This window comes from Myotis yumanensis, unplaced genomic scaffold (assembly GCF_028538775.1).
Source record: "Myotis yumanensis isolate MYYU_CA2020_CCGP unplaced genomic scaffold, mMyoYum1.0.hap1 SCAF_22, whole genome shotgun sequence".
Classification (NCBI taxonomy): domain Eukaryota; kingdom Metazoa; phylum Chordata; class Mammalia; order Chiroptera; family Vespertilionidae; genus Myotis; species Myotis yumanensis.
In genome coordinates, this window is record NW_027223773.1 from 11636474 (window position 1) to 11664045 (window position 27572).

The 27572-nt window shown below is 46.5% G+C and overlaps 2 protein-coding genes and 1 pseudogene across 6 annotated transcripts in view; 2 read left to right on the top strand and 1 right to left on the bottom strand.

Moving 5' to 3' along the window:
• Positions 1-1677, bottom strand: part of LOC138999095 (lamina-associated polypeptide 2, isoforms beta/gamma-like) — a 41110-nt gene extending 39433 nt beyond the window's left edge. For all 5 annotated transcript variants that reach the window (XR_011469322.1, XR_011469321.1, XR_011469320.1 and 2 more), the window contains exon 1: positions 1144-1677. Coding sequence is in view for 2 of the 5 variants with exons in the window: in XM_070401117.1 (XP_070257218.1) it covers positions 1144-1428 (285 nt within the window). In the remaining 3 variants the exon portion in view is untranslated. The remainder of the gene's footprint in view (positions 1-1143) is intronic.
• A 6325-nt stretch (positions 1678-8002) lies between these two features.
• Positions 8003-8533, top strand: LOC138999251 (protein Dr1 pseudogene; annotated as a pseudogene).
• Positions 8534-14501: 5968 nt separating this feature from the next.
• BECN2 (beclin 2) lies at positions 14502-15806 on the top strand. The gene has a single exon (XM_070401450.1). The coding sequence runs from the start codon at positions 14502-14504 to the stop codon at positions 15804-15806; it is 1305 nt and encodes a 434-aa protein (XP_070257551.1).
• The last annotated feature ends 11766 nt before the right edge of the window (positions 15807-27572 follow it).

Genomic DNA, 27572 nt, shown 5'->3' on the forward strand with positions numbered 1-27572 from the left:
AAACAAGAAAAACACAAACGGTTCGAAAAGCCCTCCAGATTAAAAAACAAAACAAACAAAAAAACCCAAAAAAACCCACAACATACAAAGGCGGGAATTTATTTCAAAGTTTGGTGAGAAGCGAGTATGCACACATTGCCCTCCAGGGGGCGCTCCGAGACTCGGTTACCAGTCACCCCAGTTCAGGAAGCGGGGAAACGCTCGCAGGTGACCCGGGGCCGCTCCTGGGCTGACCCCCCCCCCCCCCCCCCAAGCGCTTCCGAAAAGGGCCCGGCAGTCCCCGTCCCAAGACCATCCCGCGTCCGGTGCCGCAACACAGAGCCCCCCACCCACGCTCAGCCTCCGCGCGCACGCGCACTTCACGCCTCCCGGGCACTCTCAGCCCAGACGCCGGCCCTGCGGCCCCAACTCCGGGACCCTCCTCTCCAGCGCCCTCCCCTCCCCTCCTCTCCCGTGGCCGGCAAGCCTCTTCCAGCCCCGCCGCCGGGGCCCGACGACGGGAGACCCGAGCCCATGGGGAGCGATGGTTGTAATGTCCCCCGCGAATCACACGAGGACGCCCCAAGAAGTCGAATTAAGGGGTCACATTTATTGCAAATCCGGGACTACAGGGGGCCCGCACTCCAAACCTCCCGGTCCTAAGATGGCCGCAGCCCCAGATTTATAGGCAAAGATCGCAAAGGTACCAATTACATCTTTGGGTTTGCAATGAGGGACCCGGTGTGCACAAAGCAGTTACAGAAGCGAAATGGAGCCGATGAGCTATCTACGAAGATTAATTATAGTTTGGGGTCTGGGGACCACTGGGTCAACCGGAAACACATTATCTGGAGCCATCGCGGCCATTTAGGATAATTGCGCTGTCCTGGTTCCCAGGCGCAGAGGAATGTGCTTCCCAAAACCAGTCTGACCACAACCAATGGGGCATCCACATGACAAACCAATAAGGTATTCGATCGGATGGGATGATTTGTATAATTCAGAAAATCAAAATAACTTTTCCATTACTTTAGCAAGCGAATAAGGACGGAAGCCAAGTCCGCAGGGTTAAACTATGAAACATTTACCCACACATGGTTGCCCACCATGCTTCCCGACCACCGCCAAACGGCCGCCTTGGTGGCCCGGGCCGGACGCCCTTACCCTGCGGCTGCGGCCCGCGGCGGCGAGGACAGGGGCGGCGAGGACCGGGACGGCGAGGACGGGGCTGGGCTTGCGCTCCTCGTCGCCGGACAAGTCCGGGGCCCCTTGGCTGTCGGCGCCGGCGGCGAGCGGCGGCCGGTTGCGCGCCGTGAGGTGCTGCAGGTAGAGCTGCACGTACACGTCTTTGCGCGGCTGCCCCGCCGGCAGCGGCACATTGTGGGCCGCCAGCTCCCTCTTCAGCTTCTCCGTCGTCAGGACCCAGGGGTCTTGCAGGAACTCCGCCATCTCCGCGGCGAACCCCTTCCCCGCAGCCGCCGCTCCGGTGCTCACGCCGGCGCGCGCGCTCCTCGCCCCGGGTGAGGGCTGCTGCCTCGGGGCCTCCCGGCTTCCGCTGGGGAGCAGCGCGCGGAGAAAAAAAACAAAGACAAAGACAAAAACTAAAACTAAAACAAAAACCCGCACAGAAAGCAAAGCGAACGGCGGACACAAAAGCCCCCGGAGCAGAGCCGCGAGCCAAGTGCAGCCCGCACCAACCCAGCCCACACGCGACAGCCAACAAAGCAGCCGGCTCCGCCCACGCCCCAAGAACGCACGCCGCCATTGGCCGGCGGCCGGAGGAAGCGCGGCGCTGATTGGCCCGACGCCTCGCGCGAGTTAAAGCCGCTCGGGGCGGGAGTTCCCCGCCGGCCCCTTTGTGTTTCGCCTTTGTCCACCCTCCCCCTGGACGCTGATGAGGAACCAGTCGGGATGCTTTTGTGCGCGGTTTCCTCCCCCGTCCCGGCTGGAGAAGAAGCCTTCCTCCCCGGGGTCGGGCGCCCCCCGAAGAATGGCCACAGCCCCTCCTTCCCCAGCCGCTGGCCCCGAAAGGAAGGAGCAGAAGCGAGGCGTGTGTGCGGACACTCCCTGTCCTTGATTTGATTTACTTACGAGTAAATGTAAAACCAACGCCTCCACGTCTCGGCTTGGGAAGGCTTCTTTTGTTCCCGAAACTCTGGGAAAAAAACCAGACCTCGACTACTGGGAACTTCAGATCGCCCTTGAATTGGTGATCAAATTGTATGGTCGAGTCTTCCATTGGCTTCTGACCCTGAAGGTTGGGGGCATTTATTATCACATGCGAACAGGTAGTTGGGGTTCAGCTGTCTTTTTGTTGGGGAGCCGTCTCTGAGTGACCCTCCACCTGGATCTGACCATAATTTAAACCTAACGTTGAATCATTCAACAAAACGAAAGGAAACATGTAGGCATGCCTGAATGGGCGACTTGAGATAACGGAGGTGGGTACACACTCGGTTCTCATGCCCAGTGACTGTGATGAGGCCGGGAAACCCTAACCACGTTACTGAATCAAATAAAAACCTGGTAGAGGCTCAGAAACCTGTTACAATTCAAAGATCCTCCTCAGAAATGCCACTGGTGGCAAATATCTGTATTTCTTAGGAACTTACAGATTTCACGATGCTTTCTTTCTTCCAAGAAAAGAAAGAAGCTGAGGTTGGATCTACGGGGGTGTCTTAATCATTTACCCAGATTCTGATCTCCAAATTAGTTTATAAGTTGCTTTTAAAGTGATTTTTACACGTTTGTCTGATTTCTGAATGGTTAAGTTCAATGAATTTAAACGCTTTCATTAAAAATGTGGGCATATCTGCATATGAGCAGACACGGATAGAGGAGCTGTGTCTCGGTTCCTAAGACCATCGAAAATATGTGTTTTCCCATGGTCTTAGGCGACCCCTGTGAAAGGGTCGCGACCCACAGGTTGAGAACCACTGTTTTAAGGAATGTCTGGACTGGGTCTCCTTAAGGTATCCTCACAAATAACTGCATTTGAACATTTTGCTAAGAGAAAGAACACACTATAGAAACAGACTCAGAGAGAACAGGCAGACAGCTCTGATGGGGGTAGGGTGAGAGGGGTGGAGGGATTGAGCAAAAAAAAAAGAGAATTCATGGGCACGGACCCGGGTACGGGGTAATAAATGGTGATGGAAAATAACAAAATAAAGGAATAAAATAAATTTGGGGTTTTTTTCTTTAAGGTATCTTATCAGATCAATTGTAAAACTGAACATATGACAAGTTTACACCTTTAGTAATAAATGACACAGAAATTCATCGAAGAGGAATGAGAGAATTGCCCACAGCAAAGCAAGGCCATTGTGCCTTCCCCAGCACAACCCTGTCCTCTTGTACTTTCCTCCTTCCCCTTCCTCTCCTGGACAAATTCAAAATGGCAGCAAAGGTTAAATGGGAAAGTGATGGGAAGAAGCTTTGTAGAGGGAAAGAACAGGGTGGGGATAAGAGGAGAGGGGGTGGTAAGGAGCAAGGTACAGGTCTTCATTTTTTTAATAAGAACATAAGTGTTGACCTATGAACCAGGTCTTCAGTTAGATTCCCAGTCAGGGCACATGCCCGGTTGCCAGCTCCATCCCCAGTAAGGGGCTGGGGGGTTGTGCAGGAGGCAGCCGGTCAATGATTCTCATCAGTGATGTTTCTCTTCCTCTCCCTTCCTCTGTGAAATCAATAAAAATTTATATTTTTAAATAAAGTGTTTCCTGCTAGAACAATGTCCCTGACATGTGATCCAGCCATGCACGCAGGCTTGAAGCCCCAGGCCACAGCCCAGGGAGACTGCAAGACCACACCTGCCCCTCCAGGATTGGGTGGCTGGCACGCTGCCTTCTGCTGGACACTGGGACAGGCAGGCCCTATGGCTTCACAGCCTTATTGTGGTTGAGGAATTGAGGTCTGTGTTTGTTTTTTTTCAAAATATATTTTTGTTGATTTCAGAGAGGAAGGGAGAAGGAGAGAGAGAAACATCACTCATGAGAGAGAATCACTGATGAGCTGCCTCCTGCACGCCCCACACTCTGGGTCAAGTCCACAACCTGGGCACGTGCCTTGACCAGGAATGGAACCGTGACCTTCTGGTTCCTATGGCAACGCTCAACATGTTGTCACAATGGCTGGTCCTTCTGTGTTTATGTCATACTCTGCTCCACTCGGTCAATAACTGCAGGTTTAAAGCTCTGGTTTGTTAGTGTGCTTCACTGGGTGGTTGACAGAAGTCAATGTTTTGCTCTCACATTGATGTTTCTCCCTCTCCCTTCCTCTCTCAATAAAAATCAATAAAACGAGAGAGAGAGAGAGAGAGAGAGAGAGAGAGAGAGAGAGAAATGCAATTGTTTTTCAGGAACACAGAGGAGCCCATGGGTGAGGGTGGCGAGAAATGGGCAGAGAGGTGATGGGCGGTGTCAAGGGCCTGGGGTGTGGAGTGTCCAAGTGTCTGGGATGCCCACCTGACCTGTTCCCTCCTGGTCCCCAGTCCCGGAGCTGGGCCCCCGCCTCGGAGTGCTGCAGGCCAACCTTTGCACCAGGTGGAGGGCCTTGGTGGCCTCAGCTCCAGACTCTACCCAGCTCTTCCACCAGGGACCTAGGTTTCCAGCCCCTGGGCTCAGTACACCCACCTTCCAGAGGTTCAGCGCTGAGGATGTGCTCTGGGAGGGGGTGTCCACTGCGTACCCCAAGTTCATTCATGAGGCTGTGTACTAGCAGAAGGGCCTTGCCAGCTTCCAGGCTGAGAAGCTCAGGGTCTCCATGCCCGCTCTGCCCACGCTGTCCCCCACCCCCACCCCGGCCCCTTAACCCAGGCCACACCTGCGCTGCCTCAGCACCTTCTGTGTACCATGATCCTTGCCACACACCCACCTCCAGCCTCAGTGAACCATTCTATCGGGTGGAAGGTGATTTAAAAGTCTTAGAAAAAAAAAAAGCCAAAGCCGGTTTGGCTCAGTGGATAGAGCGTCAGCCTGTGGACTGAAAGGTCCCGGGTTCGATTCCGGTCAAGGGCATGTACCTGGGTTGCGGGCACATCCCCAGTAGGAGATGTGCAGGAGGCAGCTGATCGATGTTTCTCTCTCATCGATGTTTCTGGCTCTCTATCTCTCTCCCTTCCTCTCTGTAAAAAAATCAATAAAATGTATTTAAAAAACACAGACACACAAGAAAGAAATAGGAGAGAAGAACCTGGAAACATGGGCAGAATCATGTTAAAAGGTTAAGACCTTGCCCTAACCGGTTTGGCTCAGTGGATAGAGCGTCGGCCTGTGTACTCAAGGGTCCCGGGTTTGATCCCAGTCAAGGGCATGTACCTTGGTTGCGGGCACATCCCCAGTGGGGAGTGTGCAGGAGGCAGCTGATCGATGTTTCTAACTCTCTATCCCTCTCCTTTCCTCTCTGTAAAAAATCAATAAAAATAAAAAATTTAAAAAAAAAAAGGTTAAGACCTTGCCCTGCCTGGTTTGGCTCAGTGGACAGAGCGTCAGCCTGTGGACTGAAGGGTCCCAGGCTCAATTCTGGTCCAGGGTACATGCCTGGGTTGCAAGCTTGATCCCCAGTGGGGGGCATGCAGGAGGCAGCCAATCAATGATTCTCTCTCATCAGTGATGTTTCTCTCTCTTCCTCTCCCTTCCACTCTGAAATCAATAAAAATATATATTTTTAAATAAAGTGTTTCCTGCTAGAACAATGTCCCTGACATGTGATCCAGCCTTGCACGTAGGCTTGAAGCCCCAGGCCACAGTCCAGGGAGACTCCAAGACCACACCTGCCCCTCCAGGGTTGGGTGGCTGGCACGCTGCCTTCTGCTGGACACTGGGACAGGCAGGCCCTATGGCTTCACAGCCTTATTGTGGTTGAGGAATTGAGGTCTGTGTTTGTTTTTTTCAAAATATATTTTTGTTGATTTCAGAGAAGAAGGGAGAGGGAGAGAGAGAAATATCACTGATGAGAGAATCACTGATCAGCTGCCTCCTGCACGCCTCACACTCTGGATCAAGTCCAGGACCTGGGCATGTGACCTTCCGGTTTGGCTCAGTGGATAGAGCGTCTGCCTGCGGACTGAAGGGTCCTGGGTTCGATTCCGCTCAAGCACATGTACCTTGGTTGCAGGCACATCCTCAGTAGGGGGTGTGCAGGAGGCAGCTGATCGATGTTTCTTTCTCATTGATGTTTCTAACTCTCTATCCCTCTCCCTTCCTCTATGTTAAATCAATAAAATATTTTAAAAGAAGTTAAAAAAAAAAACACAAAAACACAAGAAAGAAATAGGAGAGAAGAACCTGGAAACATGGGCAGAATCAGGTTAAGAGGTTAAGACCTTGCCCTGACAAGTTTGGCGCAGTGGATAGAGCGTCAGCCTGCGGACTGAAGGGTCCCAGGTTCAATTCTAGTTAAGGGCATGTACCTTCATTGTGGGCACATCCCCAGTGGGGAGTGTGCAGGAGGCAGCTGATCGATGTTTCTCGCTCATCGATGTTTCTAACTCTCTATTCTTCTCAGTAAAAAAATCAATAAAATATATTTTTTTAAAAAAGAAAAGAGGTTAAGACCTTGCCCTGGTTGGTTTGGCTCAGTGGACAGAGCGTTGGCCTGTGGACTGAAGGATCCTAGGTTCCATTCCGGTCAAGGACACATGCATGGGTCGCAAGCTTGATCCCCAGTGGGGGGCATGCAGGAAGCAACCAATCAAAGATTCTCTCTCATCATTGATGTTTCTATCTCTCCCTCTCCCTTCCTCTCTGAAATCAATAAAAATATATTAAAAAATAAAAGAGATTAAGACCTTATCTTAAGGTCAGATAAGAGCATTACCTGTTTTAAGGAGGGAAGCACCATGATCAGATTTTATTTTAAATATATTTGTATTGATTTTTTACAGAGAGGAAGGGAGAGGGATAGAGAGTCAGAAACATGGATGAGAGAGAAACATCGACCAGCTGCCTCCTGCACACCCCCTACTGGAGATGCGCCCACAACCAAGGTACATGCCTTTGACCGGAATCGAACCTGGGACCTTTCAGTCCGAAGGCCAACATTCTATCCACTGAGCCAAACCGGTTAGGGCAATGATCAGATTTTAGTTTTAGGAAGGTTACTCTCAGTTCTGGTCCTTTGGACTAAGATCAAGTGTAGGAAGATTACTCGTAAGATATGCCTTAAAAATGTTAAAGAGAGTGAGATGCTTGTCTTTAATCCTGGTATCTAAGGAGGGTCAGGTTTGAGTCGGGAGAGGGAGACATGAGATATGCATTTTAAAACTCACTCCTCTGAAAGGGTTTTGGGAGAGGCCTCCTAATGGAAGCTGGTCCATCCATGCTGCTTGACACAGTCGCTGCAGGGAAGAAACATCTGCACCGCATACGTTTCAAGGGACCTGGCATATATGGCATACTGTTCTTAATATGTTTGCTCCCCCTTTTTCAGCGTTATGTGTTTGAACCAAGGTCACCTCTCCCAGAAAGGTTGTTTCCCCAGGTGGGGATTTTTCCCTGGAGTTAGGGAGGGAATAAAACCCCTTAACTAAGTGCCAGGCGGGTACCTAATCACTTTAACTACAAACAATCAGGCTTCAGCTACATAATCTTTACCTAGGATAATCTCCTTCAGTTACTTCCTTGTAGCTTAATAGAAGGATAGAGTACCCGGTATAAATACAGGTGTAACAGTAAAGACAGAACCTGGCTAGAGAACCTCGCTGTGCTGATCAACTGAACGCTGCCTCCGTCCACACCTTTGGGAACCTCTGGACCTGCTGGGGCAAGACCCAGACAGCTTCCCACAAACCTTCACAGCGGCCCCCAGTGCCTTTTCCCTGGTGCCTGACTCTGTCCCTAGCCTGTGTCCCGGGACCTGCCTGTGCTCCGGCGCCACTGGGGACAGGCTGGGCGACAGCGCCCTCCTCTCTGGCGGTACACGGAGGTGGTTCCAAGGGCGACCTTTGGAAAAACCTTTGTGGAGGAGTGAGTGCACCAGGACTGGGGAGCTGTCTGAAGGCGAGGCGAGATCAGAAGAGACGATGGCTTCCTCCTCCGGCAACGATAATCATCCCACTCTTCCCAGAGCTGCGATCAATAAGATGATCAAAGAGACTCTCCCCAATGTGCGGGTGGCCAGCGATGTCCGGGAGCTGGTGCTGAACGGCTGCACTGAATTCATTCACCTCATCTCTTCGGAAGCCAAGCAGATTTGCAACCAGTTGGCAAAGAAGAACATCTCTCCGGAGCATGTCATTCAAGCCCTTGAAAGTTTGGGCTTCAGCTCTTATATCAGTGAAGCAAGAGAAGTTTTACGAGACTGCAAGACTGTAGCATTAAAAAGAAGAAAGGCCAGTTCTCGTTTGGAAAACCTTGGCATTCCTGAAGAAGAGTTATTGAGACAACAACAGGAATTGTTTGCAAAAGCTAGACAGCAACAAGCACAACTGGCCCAGCCGGGATGGCTTCAACTGCAGCAAGCTGTCCAAGAAGCACAGCTTGCTGCTGCCTCGGCCAGTGCATCTAACGGGGCAGGAGCTTCTCAGGATGAAGAAGAAGATGATGATATCTGAAATTCACCAGCTGAGGTTCTGTTTCCTCTATAAATGTTCTCCCTGCACAATAAAACAGTGAAAGGAATGCTCATCTGTAATTTTGTAGGCATCTTGGTGGACTTGCCACTGGTACCTAGGTATGTCTGCTATTGATGTTCTTTTTCTTTTTTCCATTAAATCTTTATTCAGATTATTACAGTTGTTCCTCTGCGCCCCCATAGCTCTCCTCCACCCAGTTCCCACCCCACCCTCTGCCCTTACCCCTACCACTGTCCTCATCCATAGGTGTACGATTTTTGTCCAGTCTCTTCCTGCACCCCCACATCCCTTTCCCCCCAAGAATTGTCAGTCCACTCCCTTTCCATGCCCCCGGTTCTATTATATTCACCAGTTTACTCTGTTCATCAGATTTTTTATTCACTTGATTTTTAGATTCACTTGTTGATAGATATGTATTTACTGTTCATAATTTTTATCTTTACCTTTTTCTTCTTCCTCGTCTTAAAGAATACCTTTCAGCATTTCATATGATGCTGGTTTGGTGGTGATGAACTCCTTTCACTTTTTCTTATCTGTGAAGCTCTTTATCTGACCTTCAATTCTGAATGATAGCTTTTGCTGGGTAAAGTAATCTTGGCTGTAGGTTCTTGCTATTCATCTCTTTGAATATTTTTGCCACTCTCTTCTGGCCTGCATGGTTTCTGTTGAGAAATCAGCTGACAGTCGTATGGGTACTCCCTTGTAGGTAACTGAATGTCTTTTGCTGCTTTTAAGATTCTCTCTTTTTTTTAAAAAAATATATTTTATTGATTTTTTACAGAGAGGAAGAGAGAGGAAGAAGAATAGAGAGTTAGAAACATCGATGAGAGAGAAACATCAATTCAGCTGCCTCCTGCATGCCCCCTACTGGGGATGTGCCTGCAACCCAGGTACATGCCCTTGGCCAGAATCGAACCTCGGACCCTTGAGTCCAAAGGCCAACGCTCTATCCACTGAGCCAAACCAGCTAGGGCTAAGATTCTCTCTTTGTCTTTTGCTCTTGGCATTTTGCTTATGATGTGTCTTGGTGTGGTCCTCTTTGGATTCCTTTTGTTTGGGGTCCTCTGCGCTTCCTGGACTTGGAAGTCTATTTCTTTCACCAGGTAGGGGAAGTTTTCTGTCAATTATTTCTTGCCCTCTCTCTTCTTCTGGCACCCCTATAATTCTGATGTTGGTACGCTTGAAGTTGTCCCAGAGGCTCCTTACATTATCTTCATATTTTTGAATTCTTTTTTCTTTTCCAGTTGGGTATTGTTTGTTTCTTCATATTTCAAATCTTTGACTTGATTCTTGGTATCCTCTTGCCTGCTGTTGGATCTCTGTATATTATTCTTTATTTCAGTCAATGTATGCTTAATTTCTAGTTGGTCTTTTTTCATATCCTCCAGAAAATTCTTGAAAAACCTTATAACTGTGGTTTTGAACTCTATATCCAGTCGTTTGCTTTCCTCCATTTCTGTCATTTGTGACCTGTTTCTTTGTCTCTGTGGGTGTTTTTTTTTAATCTTTTTTAAAAATATATTTTATTGAATTTTTACAGAGAGGAAGGGACAAAGATAGAGAGTTAGAAACATCAATCAGCTGCCTCTTGCACATCTACTGGGGATGTGCCCGCAACCCAGGTACATGCCCTTGACCTTTCAGTCCGCAGGCTGATGCTCTATCCACTGAGCCAAACCGGTTTCGGCAGTCTGTGTTTTTTATGCTTCCCTGTGTTGGTAGAGCGGCTTTGTGTGCTAGGTGTCCTATAGGGCCCAGTGGCTCAGCCTTCCCAATTACCTGAGGTGGACACTCTTGGTGCACCCCCTTGTGGGTTTTGTGCACTGTCTTGTTTCAGTTAAGCCTTGATTGTTGTAGGTATCACTGGGAGGAATTAACTTCCAATTGGCTGTGAGAAGTAGCTGTGTCTGCAGTGAGAAAACTACTGTGCTGAAGACACTCTTCTGGGGCAAGACTTGCTTCTGTGGGGCTTTGGTGCTCACTGAGTCTGCCCCCTGAGTGTGTTCCTTATGGATCTGAGGAGTTGTAATCTGGATGGTCCCACTCTGACCACTGGTACACTGGCTCTTGGATCTAAAGAGGTGCTAATTAAGCCTCTTCCTGAGGTTACCCAGCAGGTGCTACAAAGAGATCTGCAGATTCCCCTTCCTTTTTTGTGGTTTGGAGATGCCCAGATGAGGCCCAGCTGTGAAGCAATGCAAGCTGCTGTGGGGCCTTGGGCCTTCTCTTGGAAGTTCAGGGTCTGTCTGGCCCAGCTGCAAATTGTTAGGTAATTTTCAGATTGCAAAGGGCCAGGGCATTCATATGCAAATGCCTCTGCCACAGCTTGGGTGGGGCAGGGTCTCAGGGAATCAACAGGGCGGAGCAAGCAGCTATGGCTGATCCTCAGCCCTGCCCTAAGTGTCCTGGTAATTGCTGCAAGCACCTCTGAGGGAAAGCCACCCTCAATTTCCGAGTTCTGCCTGCTGCCAGACAGTCCAGTTTCTCCCCATATGAGTTCTGGGTCCCCAGAGACTTCCCAGAACTGGAGTGCAGAGCAGTCGGGAGCTTGTGACTCCCTCCGGATTCAAAAAGACAGCCGTGTCCTCAGGTGCCAGACCTTTTCCGCCTGCACGTGCACACACACACACACACACACACACACACACACGCTCGAGCCTCCGAACCTCTGCACTCTACTTCCGCAGCTCCTCTGGGTGTCAGTGTGCTTTTCTCTTTCCTTCTAGTTGTGGAATTTCCACTCAGCCAGCCTTCCTGTAGTTCTGGATGATGTCCATTTTGTCTTTTCATTGTATTTTTGAAGTTGTTGTGGGAGGCAGCAATTACCGGTGTTTACCTATGCCGCCATCTTGGTTTCTCCTCTGCTATTGATTTCCATCTATTGTGTGCTATTTATGTGAAAACTGTCTCTTTGAACAATTGAAAATTTAAGTTTCAGTAGAATATCAATTTTGATTTTTTAATGGTGTTTATGAGATTTTAGATAGCAGTGAGTCCTTCATTGATCAATAAACAGTGTTACAGAAAACTTCAACTTTATAAAAGTACAGTGAAATTTATACAGAAACTCTAAATCAGTATTTTCATTTCCTCCGCCCTTTTAACTAAACTAAAAATTGGGAATATTAAATTATTGTGGGAAGGGGTGCTGTGTAATACGGTAGGCATTAGACCAGTTTGGTTAAAAAAAAACAAAACAAGTTCATTTCTGTAGTATGTGATTTTTTTTTTCTCTTTTAAAATGAGTATGTATACAGGTCATGTATATATGGCTGCAGGGTAGAGCCTATGCTGGACCATCCCTGGTGATGGCCAGATGTCCAGGGACAATCCCAGCCACTTCACCCTGCTCAGGAAGTGGCCTCTGGAGGACTCTCAGTAGCATCCAGAGGACCACGACAGGCTTCTGGAATGTCCTATCCAGTGAAGAGCTGGGCCACCCGCTGTGTGAGGACTACACTGACAGTCTCTTAGAGCAGCTGGACAGCCAGCTCAGGATCTCAGAGTCTGACAGTCAGTCCTACAAACGCCATTAGGAGACCAGGGATGGATGAGGTGAGGACGTGAGGGATATGCATGTGGGACCCGACCCGGGTTGGCCGGGCAGGGCAGCAGCAATCGGCCGGCCTGCCCAGGCGTCCCGTGTACGACCCGCCTGGGGCGGCGCCCCAAACCCCGGATCGGCCCTGCCCTGTGTGCAACCCGGGGAGGTGGGGCAGGCATCGAGGGATTGGGCCTGCCATCTGCCACCTGGGGAGTGGGTCTAAGTCAGCAGGTGGTTATGTCGTGAGGGGTCCCAGACTGTGAGAGGGCACAAGTGGGGCTGAGGGACACCCCCCACTTCGCCTCCCCCGCCAGTGCACAAATTTTTGTGCACCAGGCCTCTAGTATTTTAATAAGAAAATAAGTGTTGACTTATGAACCAGGATGTCATAGTTAGATTCCCAGTCAGGGCACATGCCTGGTTGCAGGCTCGATCCCCAGTGAGGGGTTGGGGGGGTGTACAAGAGGCAGCCGGTCAATGATTCTCTCATCAGTGATGTTTCTCTCTCTTCCTCTCCCTTCCTCTCTGAAATCAATAAAAATATATATTTTTAAATAAAGTGTTTCCTGCTAGAACAATGTCCCTGACATGTGATCCAGCCATGCACGTAGGCTTGAAGCCCCAGGCCACAGCCCAGGGAGACTGCAAGACCACACCTGCCCCTCCAGGATTGGGTGGCTGGCACGCTGCCTTCTGCTGGACACTGGGACAGGCAGGCCCTATGGCTTCACAGCCTTATTGTGGTTGAGGAATTGAGGTCTGTGTTTGTTTTTTTTCAAAATATATTTTTGTTGATTTCAGAGAGGAAGGGAGAGGGAGAGAGAGAAACATCACTCATGAGAGAGAATCACTGATGAGCTGCCTCCTGCACGCCCCACACTCTGGGTCAAGTCCACAACCCAGGCATGTGCCTTGACCAGGAATGGAACCGTGACCTTCTGGTTCCTATGGCAACGCTCAACATGTTGTCACAATGGCTGGTCCTTCTGTGTTTATGTCATACTCTGCTCCACTCGGTCAATAACTGCAGGTTTAAAGCTCTGGTTTGTTAGTGTGCTTCACTGGTGGTTGACAGAAGTCAATGTTTTGCTCTCACATTGATGTTTCTCCCTCTCCCTTCCTCTCTCAATAAAAATCAATAAAACGAGAGAGAGAGACAGAGAGAGAGAGAGAGAGAAATGCAATTGTTTTTCAGGAACACAGAGGAGACCATGGGTGAGGGTGGTGAGAAATGGGCAGAGAGGTGATGGGCGGTGTCAGGGGCCTGGGGTCTGGAGTGTCCAAGTGTCTGGGATGCCCACCTGACCTGTTCCCTCCTGGTCCCCAGTCCCGGAGCTCGGCCCCCGCCTCGGAGTGCTGCGGGCCGACCTTTGCACCAGGTGGAGGGCCTTGGTGGCCTCAGCTCCAGACTCTACCCAGCTCTTCCACCAGAGACTGAGGCTTCCAGCCGCTGGGGCCCGGTACACCCACCTTCCAGAGGTTCAGCGCTGAGGATGTGCTCTGGGAGGGGGAGTCCACTGGGTACCCCGCGTTCTTCCATGAGGCTGTCTACTAGCAGAAGGGCCTTGCCAGCTTCCAGACTGAGAAGCTCAGGGTCTCCGTGCCCGCCCTGCCCCCCACCCCGGCCCCCTAACCCAGGCCATACCTGCCCTGACTCAGCGAATGCTGTGTACCAGGATCCATGCCTCACACCCACCTCCAGCCTCAGTGAACCATTCTATCGGGTGGAAGGTGTGCAGGGAATTTAAAAGTAAACAAGAAAGAAACAGGAGAGAAGAACCTGGAAACATGGGCAGAATCAGGTCAAGACGTTAAGACCTTGCCCTGCCTGGTTTGGCTCAGTGTACAGAGCGTCGGCTTGTGGACTGAAGGGTCCCAGGTTCGATTCCGGTCAAGATTTACATGCCTGGGTTGCAAGCTCGATCCCCAGTCGGGGGCATGCAGGAGGCAACCGATCAAAGATTTTCTCTCATCATTGATGTTTCTATCTCTCTCTCCCTCTTTGAAATCAATAAAAATATATTAAAAAATAAAAGAGGTTAAGACCTTATCTCAAGGTCAGATAAGGGCATTACATATTTTAAGGATGGAAGCACCATGATCAGATTTTCGTTTTAGAAAGGTTACTCTCAGTTCTGGGCCTTTTGACTAAGATCAAGTGTAGGAAGATTACTCAGACGACATTCCTTAAAAATGTTAAAGAAATGAGATGCTTGTCTATAATCCTTGGAGAAAGAGTCACTCCCTGGAATCTAGGGAGGGTCAGGTTTGAGGCGGGAGAGTGACATATGAGATATGCATTTTAAAACTCATGCCCCTGAGGCCCTTACAAAGTATAAATGGAGAAGGAACACGGGAGCCAGAGGGAACTTAGAGTCCAGGGTGAAAATCAAGATCTTCACCATGTCCTCCACCCCCTTCATCTGCCATTTCTGCCGCGGGCCCCTGAAGCTGACCCGGTCCACGGAGACCTCAGGCCTTGACCTCAGCCAAGAACCTGCAGCTTTGGCCTTCCCCTCAGCTCAGGGGGAGCCGGGAGACACTCTGGAGGAAGGCTCTGCCTCCAGGAAGGAGACGGACCTGGAAGAGCTGCAGGGAGGCGCCTCCGGCTGGACCATCCCTGGTGATGGCGAGATGTCCAGGGACGATCCCAGCCACTTCACCCTGCTCGGGGAGCTGGCCTCTGAGAGGACTCTCAGTAGCATCCAGAGGACCATCGCGGGCCTTTGTGACGTCCTATCCGGGGAAGAGCTGGGCCACCCCCTGTGCGAGGATTGCACTGACAGTCTCTTGCGGCAGCTGGACAGCCAGCTCAGGATCTCAGAGTCTGAGAGTCAGACCTACAAGCGCTGTTTGGAGACCAGGGATGGATTAGGTGAGGACGTGAGGGAGACGCTGGAGCAGGAGCTGAAGGTGGTGGAGCGGGAGGAAGCCAGGCTGGTCCAGGAGCTGGAGGAGGTGGAGAAGAACCGAGACAGGGCAGCTGTGGCCCTGGAGGCAGCCCGGGCAGAGACAGAGACGCTGGAGCAGCAGGAAAGGCAGTACCACAAGGACCTCGGTGAACTTCAGTGGCAGCAACAGGAACTGCAGGACGAACTGTTGAGCTTGGAGGACCGGCTGCTGTACGCCCAGACCCAGCTGGCCCGGCTGAAGAGAACCAACGCCTTCAAGGCCGCGTTTGAGATCTGCTGTGACGGCCCCCTGGCCATCATCAATGGCTTCAGGTTGGGTTGTGTCCCCACTGTCCTGGTGAGCTGGAGGGAGATCAATGCAGCCTGGGGGCACACAGCCTTGCTGCTCGTGGCCTTGTCCAACACAGTGGGTCTACAGTTTCAGAGGTACCAGCTCGTCCCCTGCGGAGACCACTCCTACCTGAAGTCACTAACAGAGGACCCCGTGGAGCTGCCCTTGTTCTGCACAGGGGGGAAGAACTCACTCTTGAACAGCAAGTTTGACCGGGCCATGGTGGCCTTCCTGGACTGCATGCAGCAGTTCAATGAGGAGGCCAAGAAGGGCGAGCCAGCTCTCTCCATGCCTTACAGGATCCACGTGGAGCAGGGCCTGATGGAGGACCCAGGATCTGGTGAATTCTACTCCATCAGAACCCACCTGAACACGGAGGAGCGGTGGACAAAGGCGCTCAAGCTCATGCTTACAAATTTTAAGTGGAGTCTGGACTGGGTCTCCTTAAGGTATCCTCACAAATAACTGCATTGGAACATTTTGCTAAGAGAAAGAACACACTATAGAAACAGACTCAGAGAGAACAGGCAGACAGCTCTGATGGGGGTGGGGTGAGAGGGGTGGAGGGATTGAGCAAAAAAAGAGAATTCATGTACATGGACCGGGGTACGGGGGAATAAATGGTGATGGAAAATAACAAAATTAAAGAAACAAAATAAATTTGTGGGTTTCTTTGCTTTATAGTATCTTATCAGATCAATTGTAAAACTGGACATATGACAAGTTTATAACTTTAGCAATAAATGACACAGAAATTCATCAAAGAGGAATGAGAGAATTGCCCACAGCAAAGCAAGGCCTTTGTGCCTTCCCCAGCACAACCCTGTCCTCTTGTACTTTCCTCCTTCCCTTCCTCACCTGGACAAATTCAAAATGGCAGCAAAGGTTAAATGGGAAGGTGATGGGAAGAAGCTTTGTGGAGGGAAAGAACAGGGTGGGGATAAGAGGAGAGGGGGTGGTAAGGAGCAAGGTACAGGTCTTCATTTTTTTAATAAGAACATAAGTGTTGCCAAAACCGGTTTGGCTCAGTGGATAGAGCGTCGCCTGTGGACTGAAGGGTCCCAGGTTCGATTCCAGTCAAGGGCATGTACCTGGGTTGCGGGCACATCCCCAGTAGATGTGCAGGAGGCGGCTGGTCGATGTTTCTCTCTCATCGATGTTTCTAACTCTCTATCCCTCTCCCTTCCTCTCTGTAAAAAATCAATAAAATATATTTTTAAAAAAAGAACATAAGTGTTGACCTATGAACCAGGACGTCACAGTTAGATTCCCAGTCAGGGCACATGTCCGGTTGCAGGCTCCATCCCCAGTGAGGGGGGCGTGCAGGAGGCAGCCAGTCAATGATTCTCTCTCATCAGTGATGTTTCTCTCTCTTCCTCTCCCTTCCTCTCTGAAATCAATAAAACAATATATTTTTAAATAAAATGTTTCCTGCTAGAACAATGTCCCTGACATGTGATCCAGCCTTGCACGTAGGCTTGAAGCCCCAGGCCACAGCCCAGGGAGACTGCAAGACCACACCTGCCCCTCCAGGATTGGGTGGCTGGCACGCTGCCTTCTGCTGGACACTGGGACAGGCAGGCCCTATGGCTTCACAGCCTTATTGTGGTTGAGGAATTGAGGTCTGTGTTTGTTTTTTTCAAAATATATTTTTGTTGATTTCAGACAGGAAGGGAGAGGGAGAGAGTTATAGAAACATCAATGATGTGAGAGAATCATTGATCAGCTGCCTCCTCCACACCCCCTACTGGGGATGGAGCCCACAACCCAGGCATGTGTGCTTGACTGGAATCGAACCCAGGACCCATGTCTTGCTGCTCCCCTGGGGGCCGCCATCTTGAAACAGCGAAGGCCAACCCCTCCTTTTGAATTAGCCAATCTGGAAAGACCGTGTGCCTGAGCTCCAATCAAGAGCAAGGGACAGGTCACGTGGGTTGTTAAGGCATCTGCTTCAGAAAGGAACTTGTAGAGATTCAGAGCCAAGTTCAAACAGGAAACTTTCAGGGGGGTAGGGTAGCATGTGTCCTGTTAGGGACCCCGAACAAGCCAAGAGTCATGATTCCCCGTGAGGGCGTCTGCCAGTGATGCTCTAGGAGGTATTTGCTTTTCACAGGTTGGGAGTTTATGAATTATTTCCAATGCTGAATACACTGCCTGCAATAAGCCATGTGCCTCATTTTAAAATCTTACATATTATTTATTATTTATATGCTGAATTATTATTATTTTTTAAAAAATATATTTTATTGATTTTTTACAGAGAAGAAGGGAGAGAGATAGAGAGCTAGAAACATTGATGGGAGAGAAACATCGACCAGCTGCTTCCTGCACACCCCTCACTGGGGATGTGCCCCCAACCAAGGTACATGCCCTTGCCCGGAATCGAACCCGGGACCCTTCAGTCCACAGGCCGACGTTCTATCCACTGAGCCAAACCGGTTCCGGCTATATGCTGAATTATAATTGAATCTAAAGGTATACAAATTTTGCCCTAATTGGTTTGGCTCAGTGGATAGAGCGTCCGCCTGCGGACTGAAGGGTCCCGGGTTCGATTCCGGTCAAGGGCATGTACCTTGGTTGCGGGCACATCCCCACTAGGGGATGTGCAGGAGGCAGCTGATCGATGCTCCTCTCATGGATGTTTCAAACACTCTATCCCTCTCCCTTTCCCTTCCTCTCTATAAAGAAATCAATAAAATATATTTTTTTTAAAAAATAAAGGTAGCCGAGACCGGTTTGGCTCAGTGGATAGAGCGTCGGCCTGTGGACTGAAGGGTCCCAGGTTCGATTCCGGTCAAGGGCATGTACCTTGGTTTCGGGCACATCCCCATTGGGAGATGTGCAGGAGGCAGCTGATCGATGTTTCTCTCTCATCGATGTTTCTGACTCTCTATCTCTCTCCCTTCCTCTCTGTGAAAAATCAATAAAATATATTTTAAAAATTATTAAAAAAAAAAAGGTATACAAATTTTATATTCTCTATGTCATTTTACAGGGATTATTACTTACAAAGAAATTGTTGTCTTGGAATGTTATATTTTATAGAAAAGCAAAGTTTTTTATCAAATGTATAACCATGCCACTTTTAAATTTTGTCATTCGTGTACAGCTTTATTCCGATGCATTTGTAGGTATATTATATGTTTAGAGAAATCCATGAAAAGACTCTGACTTACTCTAAATTGCAGGCTTGTCAGCAGGTCATATTTTTGAACTGGATGAAGATTTATAGAACTTCAAGGAATAACTGAATTCAAAAACTACTGGCAAATAATCAGGATAAAGAAAAATAACTATGGGACTAAATGAATTGAGGATAATTATTCTTATGACTGTTCAAAATATTGTTGACTTTTCAACCTTTTGTTTCCCAAATATAAGGAAAAGTAAAGAGAAGACATTCTGCATTGTAGGAACTAACAAATTGGTAACAGATTCATTTCACAGTTCACTCCCGGGAGACGAAGATTTCAAAGATCATGGCTTACAACCAGGAGATTTGGTGTAAACTTGGATACCTGCTAATCTTTCCCACCTACTGCACAAGGATGTTCTGATGATCAGGTATGATAGTGAAGTTAATGCTTTGTTAGCCACACATTGGTCTTCTCCTACTATCCAATATAAGCTTTGGTACATTTTTTTTTCTGACTATATCTATTATAAAGGACCCACCTTAGGCAAATACCTCCCTGATAATTCCACTGGTAGAATTGTATATGGATCTAATCTGGATGAATATTGTATAGCTATAGAGATGGATGATGAAAAGCTAAAACACCTGGATATGATGGCAAAAGGCTTGCAGCAGCCTGTCCTATCTGTCATAGAATATCTTGTCCTCGGACTCACCAGCCATACTCTTGTGGCTGGATGTCTGTGAAAAAGAAAGAAACCGATGGATCCCCATTTCAGAAATTATTGGGATCACTTGGTAGGTAGATATGTCTAACTACCCCACCATCCTTGCATCCTGGATGCTTGTGGGAAGCCCTATGGAATGCTTAAACTCCAGCTCATTTGGGGGTCACCTTCACACATTTAACTATGCCATGGGAAACTCAACATTTTTGGGTCCACTCCGTATACCCTAACTGCTCCCAAGCCATAACTACCCAATGGCAACAACATTCCTGGTGGATCCAACAACATTGGTCCCCTAAAAGAAGCAAAAGGGGAATACTTGGAAGAGTAGGGGCTGGCCTTGGTATCCTGGGACAAGCTGAACTTGCAGCTAATGAAGAATGTCATTCATTAGAAAAAGGCTTTTAATCTCAAATAGGTCATACGGAGGGAATACTGCCGGGAACCAATTCCAGGATGTCATAATTTCAAGAGTTTCATCAAAAGGTTGATATGGAGAGAGGTCGACCAAGATGGCGGTGTAGGTAAACACCGGAGACCGCTGCCGCAAACAACCATTTCAAAAATACAACTAAAAGACTGAACGGACATCACCCAGAACCACAGGAAGGCTGGCTGAAGAGAGACTCTACAACTAGAAGGAAAGAGAACAGCAAATCGAGGCTCAGAGGCGGCGCAGTGTGGAAAATACAAAGGTACCGAGGTGCGCGCGAAAGCGGGCTGGTGGCTGAGGGCGCGGTTGTCGTTTTCGGTCGGGAGTGAGTCTCAGACTCTGGGCTCCAGATCCGGGCGAGTCTCTAGGGACCCAGACTCAAACGGGAGAAGCGGGATTACCCGGCATCAGTTGGAACCTGAGGGCAGCTTTCTCTCCGAGCTTTGCAGCGGCTGCCGGGGTTCTGAGAAGCAGAGCCTCTGGGAACGGGACTGAGCGTGGCCATAACTGCTCCCTCCGCCCGCCCTGTTGATCCCGCCCCGCCCAAAGCCTGCGCACAGCCATTTGCCGATCGCCTCAGGCAAAGGCTGGATTAGCGCCTCCCCAGAAGACAGACGTTTTCCGCACAGCTGATTCCTATAGCCAGTCGGCCTGAGGGTCAAATCCCCCTAGTGTTAACTACAACAATTAAGGCTTGGCTAGAACAAGACTGCGCACAGAGACCACAAGGGGGTGCACCAAGAAAGCATAAAAGATGTGGAGACAAAAAAACATGACAGAAATGGAGGATATGGAGCTAAGAATCGCAATTTTGAGGGCTTGCCATAAATTTGTGCAGAACCTCACGAAAACTAATGAGACCCTCGATGCTACGATAAAGAAATTAGAAAGTAAGCATACACGGACTGAAATAAAGAATATTATACCCAATAGCAGACCAGAGGAGTACAATAATCAAACCAAAGATTCGACAAAAAACACCCAATTGGAAAAGCAAAATGAAAAAAGAATCCGAAAGTGTGAAGATAGTGTAAGGAGCCTCTGGGACAGCTTTAAGCGGTCTAATATCAGAGTCATTGGAGTGCCAGAAGATGAGAGACAGCAAGATATTGAAAACCTATTTCAAGAAATAATGGCAGAAAACTTCCCCCACCTGGTGAAAGAAATGGACTTACAGGTCCAAGAAGCGCAGAGAACCCCAAACAAAAGGAATCCAAAGAGGACCACACCAAGACACATCATCATTAAAATGCCAAGAGCAAAAGACAAAGAGAAAATCTTAAAAGCAGCAAGAGAAAGAGGCTCAATTACCTACAAGGGAATACCCATACGACTGTCAGCTGATTTCTCAACAGAAACTTTGCAGGCCAGAAGGGAATGGCAAGAAATATTCAAAGTGCTGAATACCAAGAACCTACAACCAAGAGTACTTTATCCAGCAAAGCTATCATTCAGAATTGAAGGTCAGATAAAGAGCTTCACAGATAAGGAAAAGCTAAAGGAGTTCATCACCGCCAAACCAGTATTATATGAAATGCTGAAAGGTATCCTTTAAGAAGAGGAAGAAGAAGAAAAAGGTAAAGATACAAATTATGAACAACAAACATGCATCTATCAACAAATGAATCTAAGAATCAAGTGAATAAATAACCTGATGTACAGAATGAACTGGTGATTATAATAGAATCAGGGACATAGAAAGGGAATAGACTGACTATTCTTGGGGGAAAAAGGGGTGTGGGAGATGCGGGAAGTGACTGGACAAAAATCATGCACCTATGGATGAACACAGTGGGTGGGGAGTGAGGGTGGAGGGTGGGGTGGGAGCTGGAAGGAGGGGAGTTATGGGGGGAAAAAAGAGGAACAAATGTAATAATCTGAACAATAAAGATTTAATTTAAAAAAAAAAAAAAAAAAAAAAAGGTTGATATGATCTGGGGACCCTGTTGGGAATGGCTTAAAGGCATTTTCCCAAACCTGAAGAGGATACATTTAAAATCTGTTTTTCTATTAAGCATGACTTTGGGAAAAAATACGCCATCTGAGTCATTGGCTGAAACTTCCCCCAAAGCAGGATGTGGGGGAAGGGAAGGAAGGAGCCAGGTGGTGATCCAATAAGGATGCCCCTCCCCGAATATGCTAATTTAAAGTCTCCTTCTCACCACGAAAAGTTTTACAAAATTTAGAAATGTGTCTGGGATTTCTGTGCTCATAAAGAGAGAAACTAGCTTGGGACGAAATGTGCGCACAGTCCGATTTTGGATTTTAATAAGCTAGGCTTAAATCTCTCTTTGTGATGGTACAAAATAAAACCCAAGACTGATTATTTCCTAAGAAAAATGGCAAATTTGACCAAAGGAAAGAATGCAGGCTGGTTCTAGCAACAAGATTGGTATTTTCCATAATAAAGAGTAGTCTTTAAATTGCTAATGAACCGCATTGCAAAGTTAACTGTTAGGCAGCAAAGAAATTCAGTAAAATTGTCTCCGTTACAAAAATTAATCTAAAAAATAGGCCTTGCCGAAACTGGTTTGGCTCAGTGGATAGAGCGTCGGCCTGCGGACTGAAAGGTCCCAGGTTCAATTCCCGTCAAGGGCATGTACCTGGGTTGCGGGCACAATCCTCAGTAGGAGATGTGCAGGAGGCAGCTGAACGATGTTTCTCTCTCATTCATGTTTCTAACTCTCTATCTCTCTCCCTTCCTCTCTGTAAAAAATCAATAAAATATATTTAAAAAAAAAAGATTGGTATTTTCCACAATAAAGAGTAGTCTTTAAATTGCTAATGAACCGCATTCCAAAGTTAACTGTTAGGCAGCAGAGAAATTCAGTAAAATTGTCTCTGTTACAAAAATTAATCTAAAAAATAGGCCTTAAAATAATAATTGGATTTGAATCTCAAGAATTATTGAAATAGCCAGAGCCGGTTTGGCTCAGTGGATAGAGCGCCGGCCTGCGGACTGAGGGGTCCCCGGTTCGATTCCAGTCAAGGGCATGTACCTTGGTTGCGGGCGCGTCCCCAGTGGGGGGCGTGCAGGAGGCAGCTGATCGATGTTTCTCTCTCATTGATGCTTCTGGCTCTATGTCCCTCTCCCATCCTCTCTGTAAAAAATCAATAAAATATATTTAAAAAAAAAAAAAAGAATTATTGAAATATATTAATTATAAAAATCTAGGTGGCCCAGGTAAAAACTGGAGACGCCCTTTGTTAATTGGGGGGCTAGTTGCCCTTCCCCCAACAGAACAAGCTGGTAGGCCAAAAAAATTTCCCACCGGTGGCAACTTGTAAAGACAGGCTTGCTTCCCAGGTCTCCCATCCTTAAGGCTAGTCACATTTCCAGCAGAAAAGAATATGGTCAATTTACATCTGAAAAGACCAGGTAGGTCAGAACCTGCTTTACAAGCCTCAAATGTGGTTTTCCAGAGCCGCTGGAAACTAAAGAGTAAAGTTTAAATTTGCCTCATTAAAAATCTAGAGGACAGAATTGAATCTATTGATTGTGTCTTGTATTTTTCAAATTTATTCTTAAGAATATAAGGTGTTGCCCTGACCGATTTGGCTCAGTGGATAGAGCGTCGGCCTGGGGACTGAAGGGTCCCGGGTTCGATTCTGGTCAGGGGCATGTACCTTGGTTGCGGGCAATCCCTGGTAGGGGGTGTGTAGGAGGAGGCAGCTGATTGATGTTTCTCTCTCATTCATGTTTCTAACTCTCTGTCCCTCTCCCTTCCTCTCTGTAAAAAATCAATAAAATATATATGTTAAAAAAAAAAAGAATATAAGTTGTTATTAATCTAAAGAAATGCTAAATGTTTAACTTGCCAGCTAAGAGTTTAAAGTTCTAGTTAAAAGAAATTGGGAGAAATTATAGTTGTGGTAACTAAATGCATAAGTATAGAAATTTAATTTTAAGAAAATCTTGAGTTTTCTCTGAAAATAACTAGGAATTCAAAATATATTGCTTATTGGTCTAATTGAAAAAGAGGATTAATTCTCTGATCCCAACCGAAATTTTTTTTTTTAAATATTTTATTGATTTTTTACAGAGAGGAAGGGAGAGAGACAGAGAGTTAGAAACATCGATGAGAGAGAAACATCGATCAGCCGCCTCCTGCACACCTCCCACCGGAGATGTGCCCACAACCCAGGCACATGCCCTTGACCGGAATCGAACCCGGGACCCTTGAGTCCGCAGGCCGATGCTCTATCCACTGAGCGAAACCGGTTTCGGCCCAACCGAAATTTTTAATACTAAAACCGGTTTAAATATAATTGATATCTTAAAATAATTATAAAGGTATATAATCTTTAAATCACATATATATATTTGATGGTCTTCAAGTTGGATTTCAAAACTATAACCAAGGAATAACCTTGAGACATTTCACGGGCCCTGAAATGTTTTTAAAAGTTACTCTTAAAGAAAATATTTTTAAATTTAACCAAATTTAATATACTTGAAATCACATGGAAAGCTTTATCAAATAAAAATTAATAAATACATTTTACTTATATACATATAAGTAAACCCTTATGTGTTATAAGGGTTTTGGCCTCTAAAAAGGGCAAAACAAGTTATTTTGTTTAATATCTCTTAAAATATAGCAGTGGAATTTTAAGACAATTTAAAAAACAAAAGCTCCTCGCCGCCTGCATTTTTAATTAGGCTGGAGGTGGGGCAGCATTTGCGCCTTGTGAATGAAATGTATAACTTTATTAAATTTACTTGCTTTGCTGTGTTAATAAAAATGCCTACTTAAATTACTTAATAAATTAGCTTTTTAAAAATATAATCAAAGTTTCATATAAACTAAGTTATTTGAGAAGCCAATGTCTGTGTGAGCAATTTAATCCTAGTAAAGTAAATTCTTCTAAGAAAGTTACTAAAGGATTGCCATAATCCCTCTGTATATGCAAATAAGCCAAAAGGGAATGCAGTTTAAAAATATTCTAAACTTAATAAAAAGGAGAAATTTAAAAATTTTGAAATATATTTCACTAATATTTACAGAATAAACTAAAAATTGTTAAAATACCAAATCTGAAAATAAGTACAGTCACCATAAATGAGTAATGACTTAAAATATATGGCCTTGCAGCAGTATTTGTCAAAACCTCAAGATGCAACTCTGTAGGTTCCTCTGTGGAAAAGAAAAACATTTTTAATTTTAGTTGAAGCATTTTCAGTATGGTCTGAAAGCTCCTCTGTAATGAAATAAAGAGAGATTTTCTTCAAACATTTGAAGGACAATAATTAAATTACTAGGTCTCCTATAGAAAGCTGAATAATTTGTATTTTTTCCTGTTTGATAAAGTTTATGTAAAGTTATTCATAGACTAGTTGCAGAAATTTGATTACTGTTCATAACCTAGGACAAGTAAAGTTAAAAAATAAACCTTATGTTAGACTAATTTATTGAAATAAGTGAATATTTGAGAAAACTTAATTGTACTGAACAGGAAAGTGTTCCTGAAGCATTAACTAAAATTTTTTATTGATGGTTCATCTCAGTAAAAATTGCTTAATATACAATAAATCCAGAGCAGTCATATTTCTATGCAAAAAAATTAAAATTAAAAGTTATAAAGACTGCATTGTAAAATCCCAAAAGTCTCCTAATATTTAAATCAAAAAAGGGGGGATAGTGTAATAATGCCCTGTAAATAAAAGCCTTAATTACATCAAAAAATTTTTTACTTTGAAAATTAATTTTCATTCGTAATGCTAATAACAAGACACCCATGAAAACACACATGGTGTCAAAATAAGCCAAAGGAAAATTGTTTGGGCAAAAAATAAAAAGGATCCCAAGTCTAATTTATAGATGACTCCTTTATTAACCTTTGGTCGAGAATATGTTTGTATATTTTCAGAAAACTCCAAGCCCATGTGGATTCCTACAACAACAGATCCCAGAGAGGAACTGACAGGACTGCTCCAGCCACAGAATAGCAGTGGCCCCGTGAGACAACAAGAAGAGAAGCAGTCCAGAAAGGAAGATGGTGAAGACGCCTTGCCATGCTAGCAGTCAGTAGCTGTGAGTTCCTGCAGGTTTCCCAGGACCAAACCAGAGAGGGTCGGACCTGCATTGCCAACGTTTGTCCACCATCCAGAACTGAAAAATCATTGCTGACATGTATGTGCTAGGGGCAGGGGCCTGGCAGAGAAGAATTGCTGAGTGGGCTGAGGGGCAGGGACCATGGGAGAGAAAAATTGCTAATTATCTCGCTAGAAAAGCAATGCGTTATGATTAAACCCAGCCAGGTGTGACCCTGCTCGTAAATTTTATGTAAACTTTTTACCCTGCCAGTACCAGGAGCAGCTAATGAACCGCTTTGCAGTTTGTTTTTTCTTTATTTTAAAAAATACTTTGTAGTGTTGCAGATAAAAAGCTTTGCTGTACCCTCGGTTGCTGCTGCAGTATGAGGCTCCTACGAGAGGAGGGAACGTGCTGCAGTCAGCTGGCCAGCTTAATAAAGGCTCTTAAATTTAAATTCTGAGTCGGTGGTCTATCTCGCTGATTGAACCCATAACAATGTACACCTAAGAACTGTTGGACATTGAAACTGGGACTCTAAGAACGGTTGGCCCAGAAAGAAACTTACTGCAAACTGATTCCTTTTAATGCCTGGCAGCAATTTAAAGGGACATGATAGAACTCTGTCTTTTCCATTGAATTTAAAAATCTTAAACATACATTCTTGTTAAATTTTAAATAATCAAAAAGGGTGAGATGCCGGTGACCAATTCCAGCATGTCATAATTTTAAGAGTTTCATCAAAAGGTTGATGAGACTTGGGGACTCAACAGGGTTGAGTCACACATATAGTCACCTGTTGGGAATGGCTAAAGCCATTTCCCCAAACCTGAATAGGATACATTAAATTGGTTGCTTGACTGCCTGACAGTTAAAAGGCACCTTAATCTACATGTTATTGCCTCCTACCTGCCAAACACCTGAACAGCCTAGGCTAATTCCCCCATTCTGACAATGCTTCTGTAACCTTTGAAACCTTACCCTTTGAAGTGTATTATCTCCACCTTGCCTTAGGACAAATTGTGTTAATAAAAGCAAGGGTCCTAGACAAGGAGGTAGTCTTCAGTTCCTTTAGCTGAAGGTCCTCTGACCCCCAATGCCTTTCAAAATTATATCTCGTCTCTGGACTCTTTATTAGTCTCTGGATTCCTATGTCATCTACACACAGCCTTTTCCAGATTCCTGAACCCTTCTTGATGCTGGGACGAGAACCCCAGCAGAATACTGTTTCAGGAAGAAGGAAAAAGGGTGGGAAGCAGCATGGAAAGACAATAAAGCCTTAGTTTCATGGATAGAACAGACTCGGTAGACTGTAGAAACTCATGGACAAACCCAACACCTTTGGGACTCATATGGTTTCCAGGAATTGGAAAATTTTGGGTGGGAAATGCAATCTAAGACATTGTGTTGTTTTTTTTTTAAATATTTTATTGATTTTTTACAGAGAGAAGGGGAGAGGGATAGAGAGTTAGAAACATTGATCAGCTGCCTCTTGCACGCCCCCTACTGGGGATGTGCCCGCAACCAAGGTACGTGCCCTTGACCGGAATCGAACCTGGAACCCTTGTGTCCACAGGCCGACGCTCTATCCGCTGAGCCATACCAGTTAGGGCGACATTGTGTTTTAAAAGGCCAGGTGCCTCAGTTAAATCCTAAGCTTAAATTCCCAGTAGTTCAACTGGCCGGCATAGGGACCATCCTCAATAATACTAGAATACTTCCAATGGGAAGTAGACGGGCCATATTTTAAAAAAATAAACAATGTGAACCCATCTCACTGTCTGATTGTGAAAGTCAGAAAGGTGAATGGTTATGCCCCCAATCCATATGGAATACTGAATTCACCCAGTCCTGGCCTATTGTATTTACCCCAATGAATAACAATATATGGTATATGGG

Excerpts from the sequence above, each read along its gene's own strand:
- BECN2 (XM_070401450.1), top strand. The coding sequence starts at position 14,502 with ATGTCCTCCACCCCCTTCATCTGCCATTTCTGCCGCGGGCCCCTGAAG.